This window comes from Anolis sagrei, chromosome 3, assembly GCF_037176765.1.
Source record: "Anolis sagrei isolate rAnoSag1 chromosome 3, rAnoSag1.mat, whole genome shotgun sequence".
NCBI classification, from domain to species: Eukaryota; Metazoa; Chordata; class Lepidosauria; order Squamata; family Dactyloidae; genus Anolis; species Anolis sagrei.
The window spans coordinates 5,841,562-5,855,385 of NC_090023.1; the positions used below are offsets into that span (position 1 = coordinate 5,841,562).

At 42.6% G+C, this 13,824-nt stretch overlaps 1 protein-coding gene across 2 annotated transcripts in view; it reads left to right on the forward strand.

Annotated features, from left to right (window-relative positions):
* Positions 1-13,824, forward strand: part of RAB6A (RAB6A, member RAS oncogene family) — a 130,649-nt gene that overhangs the window by 79,684 nt on the left and 37,141 nt on the right. For both annotated transcript variants that reach the window (XM_067466453.1, XM_067466452.1), the window contains exon 2: positions 12,671-12,729. In XM_067466453.1, the coding sequence (XP_067322554.1) occupies positions 12,671-12,729 (59 nt within the window). The remainder of the gene's footprint in view (positions 1-12,670; positions 12,730-13,824) is intronic.

The following is a 13,824-nucleotide window of genomic DNA, read 5'->3' on the forward strand; positions in this document are numbered from 1 at the left end:
TTCCGTTCTTGAGTTTGGAGTAGAAGACAGTGGTCAGGCATCCGTACAACGTGGCCGGTCCAGCGGAGTTGATGGCGGAAAACCATCGCTTCAGTGCTGTTGGTCTTTGCTTCCTCCAGCATGCTGACATTTGTCTGCTTGTCTTCCAAAGAGATTTGCATTATTTTCCGGAGGCAGCGGTGATGGAATCATTCCAGAAGTTGCATGTGACATCTGTAGACAGTCCATGTTTTGCAGGTGTCTATTAGGGTTGGGAGGACAATAGCTACAATTTTAGTTTGTAAATCGCCTAGAGCATCTTGGATGGAGGGCGATTAATAAGTAATTAAATGATGATGATGATGATGATGATGATGATTTATAAACAAGCACCTTGGTCTCCCTACAGATGTCCCGGTCCTCAAACAGTCTCTGCTTCATTTGGAAAAATGCTGCACTCGCAGAGCTCAGGCAGTGTTGCATTTCAGTGTCAATGTTGACTTTTGTGGAGAGGTGGCTGCCAAGGGAGCGGAAATGGTCAACATTGTCTAATGTGACACCATTCAGTTGTATCTCTGGCATTGGAGAGGGATTGGCTGGTGACTGCTAGAAGAGCACTTTGGTTTTCTCCATGTTCAGTGACAGGCTGAGCTTCTCATATGCTTCTGTGAAGGTGTTTAGAGTGACTTGTAGGTCTTCTTCTGAATGCGCACAGATGACGTTGTCATTAGCATACTGGAGTTCTATACTGGAATTGGTCTGAGTTATATGGCTGTATGGAAGGGTCCCTAGATATTTTAATATTTAGATGAATGTTTTTAATGTTTATGTATTGTATCCAGGCATTGAATGTTTGCCATGTATATGTTGTGCTCTGCTCTGAGTCTCCTTCGGGGTGAGAAGGGCAGAATATAAGTGTTTTAAATAAATAAATAATAGATCTGTGCAGTTCAAAGGATTTTTCCTTTCTGCCTGCATTTTAGAGGTCATTTCTCCTTCCTCCCAAAAGTCTTTAGTTTGCTTTATTTTCTTTGTTTGAGTAAGGGAGCATCATGTGGTTTCTCTTTCTCAAGATGCTTTACACATATGTATTAGGGTCAGCATTAGGGCCCATTTTTTAAAGTTAGGCAACTTTATTTATTTGTCTACTCATTTATTTGAGATGCATTCCCTGCAATAATAAAGGTAAATTTGCACCCTTTTAAAAACCTTGCCAGAGCATCCTGTGAATGTATTGTCGAAGGCTTTCATGGCTTGAATCCCTGGGTTGTTGTGGGTTTTTTCGGGCTATATGGCCATGTTCTAGAGGCATTTCTCCTGACGTTTCGCCTGCATCTATGGCAAGCATCCTCAGAGGTAGTGAGGTCCTGTGAATGTTCTCTCCTGCTTCTATCCATAAGCTCATATACATCATTGGCTATGCTGCACTCTCTTTGGCTATAGATACTCATAATGGTTAAGGTCATGCTTCCATGGAGGGCCCATCACTCTCATCCTGACCTGTCTTAGATGGGTTCTTTGTAGAGAGAGCCATACATGCTGCTTTGAGGAAAGATGTCACTGTGGAATAACTATGAGGAGCAGAACATTCTGGATATCTTTTCCAGACACAGATTTCCTTATATTAATTTTAACATCTCTTATGTGCCTTCGGGGCCATAGCACTGCTCAAGGGGGGTATAAACCAAGCGACAGAGAAGGGAAGGGATTGCGTGGGAGTTGGAGTTTCAGCTTCCCTCCACTTCTGATGAGCTGGGAACAGAAGAAAGATGTTCCTTTAAAGTAATACAGTGACTTCTTAAAGTGTGTTTTATTGTTTATAATTTTTAAAGTACACTTGTCTCTCCACATTTGTAGTTTTGACTTTTGCTGCTTTGATTTTTCAGAGAATTGTCTCTCACAATCTCTAGTTCCTCTGTGTAACTCTGGCCCCTATGCTCTCTCTCTGGCCATTCACAGAATTGTTGTTGATGCCAAAGTCCTGGCATTTCATATGCCTGATGCAATGGAGTGGTGGCCCCTTAGAGCTTGGGCAATGATGAGTTTTCAAAACTGCGTTATCAAAAGTCCATAGTCTAGAATGTCCAGTATGTTGTGCCACAACTGATTAGGATCAGCTGCAGTTATTTTCCATCAAGTCAACTTTGACAAATAAAAAGAAGATCAAAAGCCTTGGTTGTCAGCCATCTTGCTCAGGTCTTGCAAACTCAAGGCAGTTGTGGCCTCTTTAATTAAATCAATCCACCTGTCATGGAATCAGGATGGTTTGTTGTTGTTGTTCATTCGTTCAGTCGCTTCCGACTCTTTGTGACCTCATGGACCAGTCCACGCCAGACCAGTCCATGGACTAGTCCACTCCCTGTTTTATTTACATTATTTCTATCCCGTCCATTTCAGCCCGAAGGCGACTCAGGGCGATATACACAGTCGGCACAATTCGATGCCGAAACAAAATGTTGTTGTTCATTCGTTCAGTCGTCTCCGACTCTTCGTGACCTCATGGACCAGCCCACACCAGAGCTCCCTGTCGGCCGTCACCACCCCCAGCTCCTTCAAGGTCAGTCCAGTCACTTCAAGGATGCCATCCATCCATCTTGCCCTTGGTCGGCCCCTCTTCCTTTTGCCTTCCACTTTCCCCAGCATAATTGTCTTTTCTAGGCTTTGCTTTCTCCTCATGATGTGGCCACAGTACTTCAACTTTGTCTCTAGTATCCTCCCTTCAGTGAGCATTCGGGCTTTATTTCCTGGAGGATGAACTGGTTGGATCTTCTCGCAGTCCAAGGCACTCTCAGAACTTTCCTCCAACACCACAGCTCAAAAGCATCTCTCTTCCTTCGCTCCGCCTTCCCTCAGATCCAGCTCTCACATCCGTAGGTGACTACAGGGAATACCATGGCTTTGACTAGGCAATGGATCTTTGTTGCCAGTCTGATGTCTCTACTCTTTACTATTTTATCGAGATTGGACATTGCTCTCCTCCCAAGAAGGAAGTGTCTTCTGATTTCTTGGCCACAGTCTGCATCTGCAGTCATCTTTGCGCCTAGAAATACAAAGTCTGTCACGGCCTCCACGTTTTCTCCCTCTATTTTCCAGTTGTCAATCATTCTTGTTGCCATAATCTTGGGTTTTTTTTTATGTTTAGCTGCAACCCGGCTTTTGCGCTTTCTTCTTTCACCTTGATGAGAAGGCTCCTCAGCTCCTCCTCGCTTTCGGCCATCAGAGTGGTGTCATCTGCATATCTGAGGTTGTTAATGTTTCTTCCAGCAATTTTAACTCCAGCCTTGCATTCCTCAAGCCCCGCACATCGCAGAGTATGCAGCCTTGCCGTACGCCTTTCCCAATCTTGAACCAGTCTGTTGTTCCGTGCTCAGTTCTTACTGTTGCTACTTGGTCCTTGTACAGATTCCTCAGGAGAGAGACAAGGTGGCTTGGTATGCCCATCCCACCAAGAACTTGCCACAATTTATTATGATCCACACAGTCAAAGGCTTTAGAAACAAAATACATACATTGATAAAGCAAGAACATCAAGTGCAATTAAACATAAACGACAGTGCATAATAAACAATTTAAAAAGAAACTATGTCCTCTCGTTCAAATCTTCATCCGTTACATTGTCTTGGCCATTCCTGGGTCAATTTCCAACTCTAGTTTGTCTGTTTACTCCGGGGTTCTGAATGCTTGCTCAAAGAGCCAAGTTTTTACTCTTTTTCGGAAAGTCCAGGAGGGAGGGGGCTGATCTAATATCCCTAGGGAGGGGGTTCCACAGCCAGGGGGCCACCACAGAGAAGGCCCTGTCTCTCGTCCCCGTCATCACCACCCTCAACTCCTTCAGAGTCAAGCCAGTCACTTCAAGGATGCCATCTTGCCCTTGGTCAGCCCCTCTTCCTTTTTCCTTCCATTTCCCCAGCATCATTGTCTTCTCATGATGTGGCCAAAGTACTTCATCTTTGCCTCTCATATCCTTCCCTCCAATCAGCAGTCGGGCTTTATTTCCTGAAGGATGGACTGATTGGATCTTCTTGCAGTCCAAGGCACTCTCAGAATTTTCTTCCAACACCACAGTTAAAAAGCATCTCTCTTCTTTGCTCAGCCTTCTCTAAGGTCCAGCTCTCACATCCATAGGTGACTATGGGGAATACAATTGCTTTAACTATGCTGATCTTTGTTGCCAGTGGGATGTCTCAACTATTTTATTGAGATTGGTCATTGCTCTCCTCCCAAGAAGGAAACGTCTTCTGATGTCCTGGCTGCAATCTGTGCCTGCAATAATATTTGCACCTAGGAATACAACGTCTGTCACGGCCTCCACATTTTCTCCCTCTATTTGCCAGTTACCAATCAGTCTTGCTGCCAGAATCTTGGTTTTTGATGTTTAGCTGCAACCCAGCTTTTGCCCTTTCTTCTTTCACCTTTGTTAGAAGACTCCTCAGCTCCTCCTCGCTTTCGGCCATCAAAGTGGTGTCATCTGCATATCTAAGGTTGTTAATGTTTCTTCCAGCAATTTTAACCCCAGCCTTGCATTTGTAAACCCTCGCATATCGCATGATGTGTTCTGCATACAAGTTGAGGAGATTGGGTGAGAGTATACAACCCTGCCATACGCCTTTCCCAATCTTGAACCAGTCTGTTGTTCCATGGTCAGTTCTGACTGTTGCTACTTGGTCCTTACACAGATTCCTCAGGAGACAGACAAAGGTGTTTCACTGATTTGTTGTTACGGGTTGTCAAGTCAGCTTCAATTTTATTGTGATCCTATGAATGAGGAATCTCCATGAGTCCCTCTTGCTAACCATATCAAGTGGTTCGACTCAATAAGGGAAGCTGTTCTGGCACGACTGTGCCAGGGGTTTGAATTCCCTTTGTCTTTCTTTGCTTGTTTACATGAATTCCTTTAGGGCATGCATTTTGCAATCTGGCAGCTTCCTCCAGGGTGCAGCCATAGGGCCAGCAACCTGCCAGTCATCGTTAAGTTCTTTAGTTCTGCACCTTTTTCCAGGTTTGGAGGGAAAAGGGACCTTTAGCTCAGTTATCACGGAGAAGCCTTTCCAACAGGTCGTGTGAGATTCTCCCACCTGTAGAAAGTTTAGTTTCTCACAAACTTTGGGGGGAAACAGTTCTAAAAGTTTTCCTGGAGAATCTACAGCCCCACAGCTTCTGGGGAAAGCAGTTCCACAGCTTTACTAAGAAATACAGCCAGCTTTGCTGGAAGGTAAAGGACACCAGCTGGAAAATCTACAAAGTCTTGGCCGGTAAGATCTACTTGGGTTACCCATAAAGCAAATTGGAACCGGGAGTAGGGCCCCACGGCAGCCTAAGAACAGATTGCCCAGAGAGGGGTCAAAGGATTTCTTTTATAGAAGAAAGAAACAGTTCATGAAGCAAGTTGCCTGTCCATTGTGGGCAAGTTAAAAGGCATTTGATTGATTTGTTGAAGATCTAAGAAGAATTTGATTGATTTGTTGAAGATTTAAGCATTAATAAAGAACCTTGTTAAACTTTCTAAGCTTCTAAAGACTTTGTATAGGGAAATCCATAGGGCCTCTCAGCCGAGGCACCCTGGGCGTCCCGCTGGGCATATAGAGACCATGTCCTGTTAATAGACAATTGCTACAGGCCCAGCGTGTGACAGCAAAGAAGCCATGGCTCTTGGTTTGCAAGATCTTGTCTGGTCTTGCAAACCAAGGATCGTGGTCTCCTTTAGTGAGTCAAGCCACTTGCCATCAAATCTTTTCCCTTTTCTGCTGACTTTGACTTTGACACTGTTGTTGTTTTCCTCCGCTGTGCATGCCTTCTCTTGCTTATATCTGAAGAAAGACAGTCTCAGTTGGGTCGTTTGTAATAGTCAGTTGGCTAATTATTTACTTACTTAGGCAATCCCTCGTTGGACGAGTAAGATGGTCTTCCATTATGGGTTTTCTTGTGGGTCCACATGTGGCTGTGGAGCCCTATTCTTGACCCGCATCTTCTCCCGCAGTGAGGGCATTGGTTTCCAGGTGGAAGGCGATCCCGGTCGGGGTTGGCTTGATGTGCCTTCCTCCTGGCACGTTTCTCTCTTTCACCCTCCACTCGTGCCTCCTTGAATTCTGCAGCACTGCTGGTCACAGCTGACCTCCAGCTGGAGCGCTCAAGGGCCAGGGCTTCCCAGTTCTCAGTGTCTATGCCAGAGTTTTTAAGGTTGGCTTTGAGGCCATCTTTAAATCTCTTTTCCTGTCCAACAACATTCCGTTTTCCATTCTTAAGTTCAGAGTAGAGCAACTGCTTTGGGAGACGGTGGTCAGGCATCCGGACAACGTGGCCGGCCCAGCTGAGTTGATGTTGGAGGACCATCGCTTCAATGCTGGTGGTCTTTGCTTCTTCCAGCATGCTGACGTTTGTCCGCTTGTCTTCTCAGGAGATTTGCAGGATTTTCTGGAGGCAGCGCTGATGGAATCGTTCCAGGAGTTGCATGTGACGTCTGTAGACAGTCCACGTCTCACAGGCATAGAGCAGGGTTGGGAGGACAATAGCTTTATAGACAAGCACCTTGGTCTCCCTACGGATGTCCCGGTCCTCAAACACTCTCTGCTTCATTCTGGAAAATGCTGCACTTGCAGAGCTCAGGTGGTGTAGTATTTCGGCGTCGATGTTGACTTTGGTGGAGAGGTGGCTGCCAAGGGAGCGGAAATAATCAACATTTTCTAATGTTACACCATTAAGCTGTATCACTGGCATTGGAGAGGGGTTGGCTGGTGCCTGCTGGAAAAGCACCTTGGTTTTTTCAATGTTCAATGACAGGCCGAGCTTCTCGTATGCTTCTGCGAAGGTGTTTAGAGTGGCTTGTAGATCTTCTTCTGAATGCGCACAGACAACATTGTCATCAGCATATTGGAGTTCTATAACAGATGTTTGGTGGAGAGGTGGCTGCCAAGGGAGCGGAAATGGTCAACATTTTCTAATGTTACACCATTAAGCTGTATCTCTGGCATTGGGGAGGGGGTGGCTGGTTGGCTAATACTATTCCATTCATGCTAAGACATTATGCAGCCGCATCATGTTATACATATTAATGTTCAGAAACGAAAAAAGAAGGCCACTGCCTTTAAAGATCATGCTCTAACGAAGAGAATAAATTATCTCTGCAGAGAAAGAAGCAGCAAATAGCAAGTTCTTGCTTCTCAGTTTTTCCACTGCTTCATCTTATGGGGAGAGGCTCAGCCTTTTCCTTTGCCGTTTTGTTCTCTACCTGACACTATCTGTAGATTGCTCTTGCTGATTATGTAACCTCTGTTGACTCCATTTGCAGAGAAGAGCAAAGGGAAGCCTTTCAGCAGCCAATAAACTTGGCCGCAGGAATAGGACGGAAGAGAAGGGAAGCTTCATGCAGACAGCGTTGTGTCCTTTGGCAGCTCCCTTTCTAGCTGCTGCCTACAGAGCATCTGAAATGAAATGGCTAAAGACCAGAAAGAGGAGAAATTTTTCTGGATCCTTGTTGCCTGCAGAACAAAACTGACTGCCGTTTCCTGCACGTGGAAAATAATGTAGATTGTCATAGGAATTCAGGTACCAAAAACAAAACAAAACATATCCATATTCTCTAGGGAAAACAGTGTGAAAAAGGAGCTGTCTTTCCAGAGAAACACTTCTATGTTGCTGTCCTTTCCCACGAGAGAGGCCACTCCTTGTGGAGAGAAAAAGCAGGGTAATAATAATAATAATAATAATAATAATAATAATAATAATAATTTTTAATCGTGTCATCAGCAACCAGACATTTGTATTAAATTTTTAACAAAAACAGACAAAACACAGAATTTGCAAGCTTGGTAGTTGATTAAATGTCCTTTGAGCAGTATCTGGCCCCTTGGAGTGCCTCTGGTGTTGCTGCAAAAAGGTCCTCCATTGTGCATGTGGCAGGGCTCAGGGTGCATTGCAGCAGGTGGTCTGTAGTTTGCTCTTCTCCGCACTCGCATGCCGTGGATTCCACCCTGTAGCCCCATTTCTGAAGGTTGGCTCTGCATCTTGTGGTGCCAGAGCGCAGTCTGTTCAGCGCCTTCCAAGTCGCCCAGTTTTCTGTGTGCCCAGGGGGGAGTCTCTCATTTGGTATCAGCCATTGATTGAGGTTCTGGGTTTGAGCCTGCCACTTTTGGACTCTCGCTTGCTGGGGTGTTCCAGCAAGTGTCTCTGTAGATCTTAGAAAACTATGTCTTGATTTAAGTCGTTGGGGTGCTGGCTGATACCCAAATAGAGGCTGGGCTAGAGATGTCACTGCCTCGGTCCTTTCACTATTGGCTGCAACTTCCCCGCGGATGTCAGGTGGCGCAATACCGGCTAAGCAGTGTAATTTCTCCAGTGGTGTAGGGCGCAGACATCCCGTGATAATGCGGCATGTCTCATTAAGAGCCACATCCACTGTTTTAGCGTGGTGAGATGTGTTCCACACTGGGCATGCATACTCAGCAGCAGAGTAGCATAGTGCAAGAGCAGATGTCTTCACTGTATCTGGTTGTGATCCCCAGGTTGTGCCAGTCAGCTTTCGTATGATATTGTTTCTAGCACCCACTTTTTGCTTGATGTTCAGGCAGTGCTTCTTGTAATAATAATAATAATAATAATAATAATAATAATAATAATAATTTATTCTCATCCCACAGGCGACTCAGGGCAGTTTACAATGGCAACAATTTGATGCCCAAAAAACACCATAAAACATTTAAAAACATTAACACATAACACAAAACCATAACAAGAATATTAAAACATAAATTATTTGCATCTCTTAATAAAAAACATTGTCCCATCTCATCGCCCAGTCGTTCAAATTCCTATGCGTTTTACTTTGCATTTTTCAAACGCTTGCTCAAACAACCAAGTCTTGACTCTCTTCCAAAATGTTAAGAGGGAGGGGGCCAATCTAATGTCTCCAAAAAGGACGTTCTATAGCCGAGGGGCCACCACTGAGAAGGCCGTCTCTCGCCCCCACCCAATGTGTTTGTTAACGCAGGTGGGATCAAGAGCAGGGTCTCCCCGGACGATCTTAAAGTCCTAGCAAGTTCATAAGGGAAGATGTGTTCAGACAGCTAAGTTGGGCCAGAATTGTTTAGGAAAATGGAAATACCTTTGTGTTCGGTCCTTTATAAAAAGTCAGTATGCATGTAAAACAACAGTCACCAAAGCTATTGGGGGAAATTCAGTTCACTTGTCACTCCCTACTGCATGTTTGTTTGGATTTTCAAAAGTAATCAGTACTAACATGAGAAATAAATAGCCCTGAGACTTGGCAGAATAGCAGTTCCTGGCTGCACCATCTCAAGTTAGGAATGCAGCTTCAGCATGCCAATGCAATGGATTTTTTCTGAACCAACTAATTCACCTTTTGATGAAAAAACAGCATTAAAGAACAGTCTCTTCCAGAAGGCCTATCCAGATGATTTTTAAATTACAACTTTTAAATTTTGATTTTTATATTGTGGATTCTAAATCTATACTGATTGTTTTACCATGTATTGATTGTATAAATTCCTTTAAACCAATGTTTTGATCAAATTTATATGTTTTTAACTGTTTGCATATGTTGTATTTTAATACGTTGTTTCCTGCCTTGGTACATGGAAAGAGGAAATTATATTATTATTATTATTATTATTATTATTATTATTATTAATAGATGCTTAGAAGTGTTCAGCTTGTGATTTTGTGATGCGAAATCCAGCTTATATATCTCATTTGCTGTGTCATACTGTGTTTTTGTGTCAGTAAAATAATAACAATAATAATAATAATAATAATAATAATAGATGCTTGGGAAGTGTTCAGCTTGTGATTTTGTGATACGAAATCCAGATATATATATCTCACTAGCTGTGCCCTGCCACGCGTTGCTGTGGCCTATAGTAAAACTTATCAAAGTTGAGGTAGATATCTGGACTATTATGAAAGAGAGGTACCTACCTATTCCTTCCCCCTTTTCCTCCCCCTTTCTCTACTTTCTTCCCTCTCTCCCTCTTTCTTTCTTTCCTTCTTTCACTACTTGGTTTCATCCTTCTCTCTTTCCTTCATTCCCTCCCCCTTTCTTCCTTTGCCTTTCTTCCCTCCCTGTTTGCTTCCTTCTTTCACTTTATATTTCCTTTCATTTCACCACCATCATAACAATAACAATAATGCAATGCATTGCCTCCGGGACCTGACACCTCTCCCATTCCCCCTAAAAGGGTCTCAGAGGAACAATAGCATCATGATAATAATAATAGAAATAACAACCTTTACCCGCCACGTGTTGCTGTGGCCAATCTTCCCTCTTTCTCTCCTTCTTTCCCTCCCTCCCTCCCTCCTTCCTTCCTTCCTTCCTTCCTTCCTTCCTTCCTTCCTTCCTTCCTTCCTTCCCCTCTTTCCTTCTCCTCTTCTTTCTCTATCTCTTTCCTTCCTTCCCCCTTTTTCTTTCTCTTCTGCTGTCTCTCTTTTCTTTCCTTCAATCTTTCCTTTTCTTTCCTTTTCTTCTTCCTCTAACTTTCCTTCCTTCCCCCTTTTTCTTTACCTCCCTTTCTCTTTCTTCCTTCTTTCCTTCCTTCCTGTCTTTCCTAGATTTTGACAGGGCGGGAAGGGGCGGGGTGGGGTTTGGAGGTGGCCTGAAGTAAAAGGAGGTAAGATTGGGGCAGGGGAGTGATGGAGCCTAGGGTTGCGTGTGTGTGTGCGGCGGCGGGGGGAGTGGGGTTGCGTGTGTGTGTGCGGCGGCGGGGGGAGTGATGGAGCGTGGGGTTGCGTGCGTGTGTGCGGCAGGGGGTGTGTGTGTGCGGGAAGCGGTGCGGCGGGGCTTGGAGTGGGCATGGTTTCCGCAGAGGGAACGTTGGCCGGAAGGCCATGTGCGCGCTCGATGGAACTTGCGGCTGGGCGCCAATGCGCATGCTCAGTTGTTTTGCCGTTTTGTGAGTGTGTTGTGTTGTTTTTCATTTTGAGTAGATATGTTTGTACCTTGTGGGTTGTGTTATGGGCACGGGGATTTTAGTTAAGTTTCATTGGGGGATTTTTGAGTTTTGTTGTTTTGCCGTTTTGTGAGTGTGTTGTTGTGTTGTTTTTCATTTTGAGTAGATATGTTTGTGCCTTGTGGGTTGTGTTATGGGCACGGGGATTTTGGTTAAGTTTCGTTGGGGGATTTTTGAGTTTTGTTGTTTTGCCGTTTTGTGAGTGTGTTGTTGTGTTGTTTTTCATTTTGAGTAGATATGTTTGTACCCCGTGGGTTGTGTTATGGGCACGGGGATTTTAGTTAAGTTTCGTTGGGGGATTTTTGAGTTTTGTTGTTTTGCCGTTTTGTGAGTGTGTTGTTGTGTTGTTTTTCATTTTGAGTAGATATGTTTGTACCTTGTGGGTTGTGTTATGGGCACAGGGATTTTGGTTAAGTTTCGTTGGGGGATTTTTGAGTTTTGTTGTTTTGCCGTTTTGTGAGTGTGTTGTTGTGTTGTTTTTCATTTTGAGTAGATATGTTTGTACCTTGTGGGTTGTGTTATGGGCATGGGAATTTTGGTTAAGTTTCGTTGGGGGGTTTTTGAGTTTTGTTTCCTCGTTGGATGCCCCTAACAAATTTATATATATAGATTTGCTGTGTCATACTGTGTTTTTGTGTCAGTAAAATAATAATAATAATAATAATAATAATAATAATAATAATAATAGATGCTTGGGAAGTGTTCAGCTTGTGATTTTGTGATACGAAATCCAGCATATATATCTCATTTGCTGTGTCATACTGTGGTTTTGTGTCAGTAAAATAATAATAATAATAATAATAATAGATGCTTGGGAAGTGTTCAGCTTGTGATTTTGTGATACGAAATCCAGCATATATATCTCATTTGCTGTGTCATACTGTGGTTTTGTGTCAGTAAAATAATAATAATAATAATAATAATAATAATAATAATAATAGATGCTTGGGAAGTGTTCAGCTTGTGATTTTGTGATACGAAATCCAGCATATATATCTCATTTGCTGTGTCATACTGTGTTTTTGAGTCAGTAAAATAATAATAATAATAATAATAATAACAATAATAGATGCTTGAAAGTGTTCAGCTTGTGATTTTGTGATACGAAATCCAGCATATATATCCCATTTGCTGTGTCATACTGTGGTTTTGTGTCAGTAAAATAATAATAATAATAATAATAATAATAATAATAATAATAGATGCTTGGGAAGTGTTCAGCTTGTGATTTTGTGATACGAAATCCAGCATATATATCTCATTTGCTGTGTCATACTGTGGTTTTGTGTCAGTAAAATAATAATAATAATAATAATAATAATAGATGCTTGAAAGTGTTCAGCTTGTGATTTTGTGATACGAAATCCAGCATATATATCCCATTTGCTGTGTTATATTGTGTTTTTGTGTCAGTAAAATAACAACAACAACAACAACATAGCCATACATTGCATAATTATTGGGCCCAGCCTTGTAAAAGCAGCTCATGTGTTCCTCTGTGTGTCCAAATAACATTACTTTAGATGTGAACGAATTTAGTTTTATTTATCTGTGTTAACTATCAGTCCTAAACTATCTTGGTTCTCCGAATGCAATTCCTGTTAATTTAGTTTCCATTTCGAGGAATTGTTTGTATATTAACATATTGATTGAGCACTAGAATAATACCAGGGATATGTTTTCAGATGTGCTTGATAGTCTCTTAATGTGTTTGTGTTTTTTCCTCCTTTCAGTGGGCAAGACCTCCTTGATCACCAGGTTCATGTATGACAGCTTTGACAACACCTACCAGGTAAGACTTGTTCATTTCACAACTTCCAGACATTCACTGATATGATTCAAATACATGGCCAGATGTCCTTCTGGTAATAGAGACATGCGCTAACAGCTGATGCAAGGGAAATGGTGGGCTGCAATCTCTTCCTGTAGTCCCAAGAACACTTTTGTCTTTTGCTAGCTGTTTTGATTTCTTAGATGTTCCTGATGGTTAATAACATTTTGTTTGTACCAATCTCTTTCTTTCAATGAAGTGATCTGTCTTTATATTATTATAATTCCCGAAGAGTATACAAAGTATAATGGTAACAAGTGCTTTTGAAATAGTGGGTTGTTGTAGGTTTTTTCGGGCTATTTGACCATGTTCTAGACTCGAGGCATTTCTCCTGACGTTTCGCCTGCATCTATGGCAAGCATCCTCAGAGGTAGTGAGGTCTGTTGGAAGTAGGAAAAAGGGTTTATATATCTGTGGAATGACCAGGGTGAGACAAAGGACTCTTGTCTGCTGGAGCTAGGTGTGAATGTTTCAACTGACCACCTTGATTAGCATTTGATTGTCTGGCAGTGCTATATGGCCATGTTCTAGAGGCATTTTCTCCTGACGTTTCGCCTGTATCTATGGCAAGCATCCTCAGAGGTTGTGAGGTCTGTTGTAAGTAGGAAAATTGGTTTATATCTCTGTGGAATGACCAGGGTGGGACAAAGGACTTTTGTCTGCTGGAGCTAGGTGTGAATGTTTCAACTGACCACCTTGATTAGCATTTGATTGCCTGGCAGTGCCTGGAGCAAACTTTTGTTGAGAGGTGATTAGATGTCCTTGTTTGTTTCCTCTCTGTTGTTGTGCTGTTCTAATTTTAGAGTTTTTTAATACTGGTAGCCAGATTTTGTTCATTTTCATAGTTTTCTCCTTTCTGTTGAAATTGTCCACATACTTCTTGTGGATTTCAATGGCTTCTCTGTGTAGTCTGACATGGTGATTGTTGGAGTGATCCAGCATTTCAATGCTTTTGAAATACATTTATTTATTTTATTTATTGTGTCATCAGCAACCATTGGAATACAATTCTAACAGAGCAAAACAAACACACAGATTAAAAAGAAAAAGGAAAAA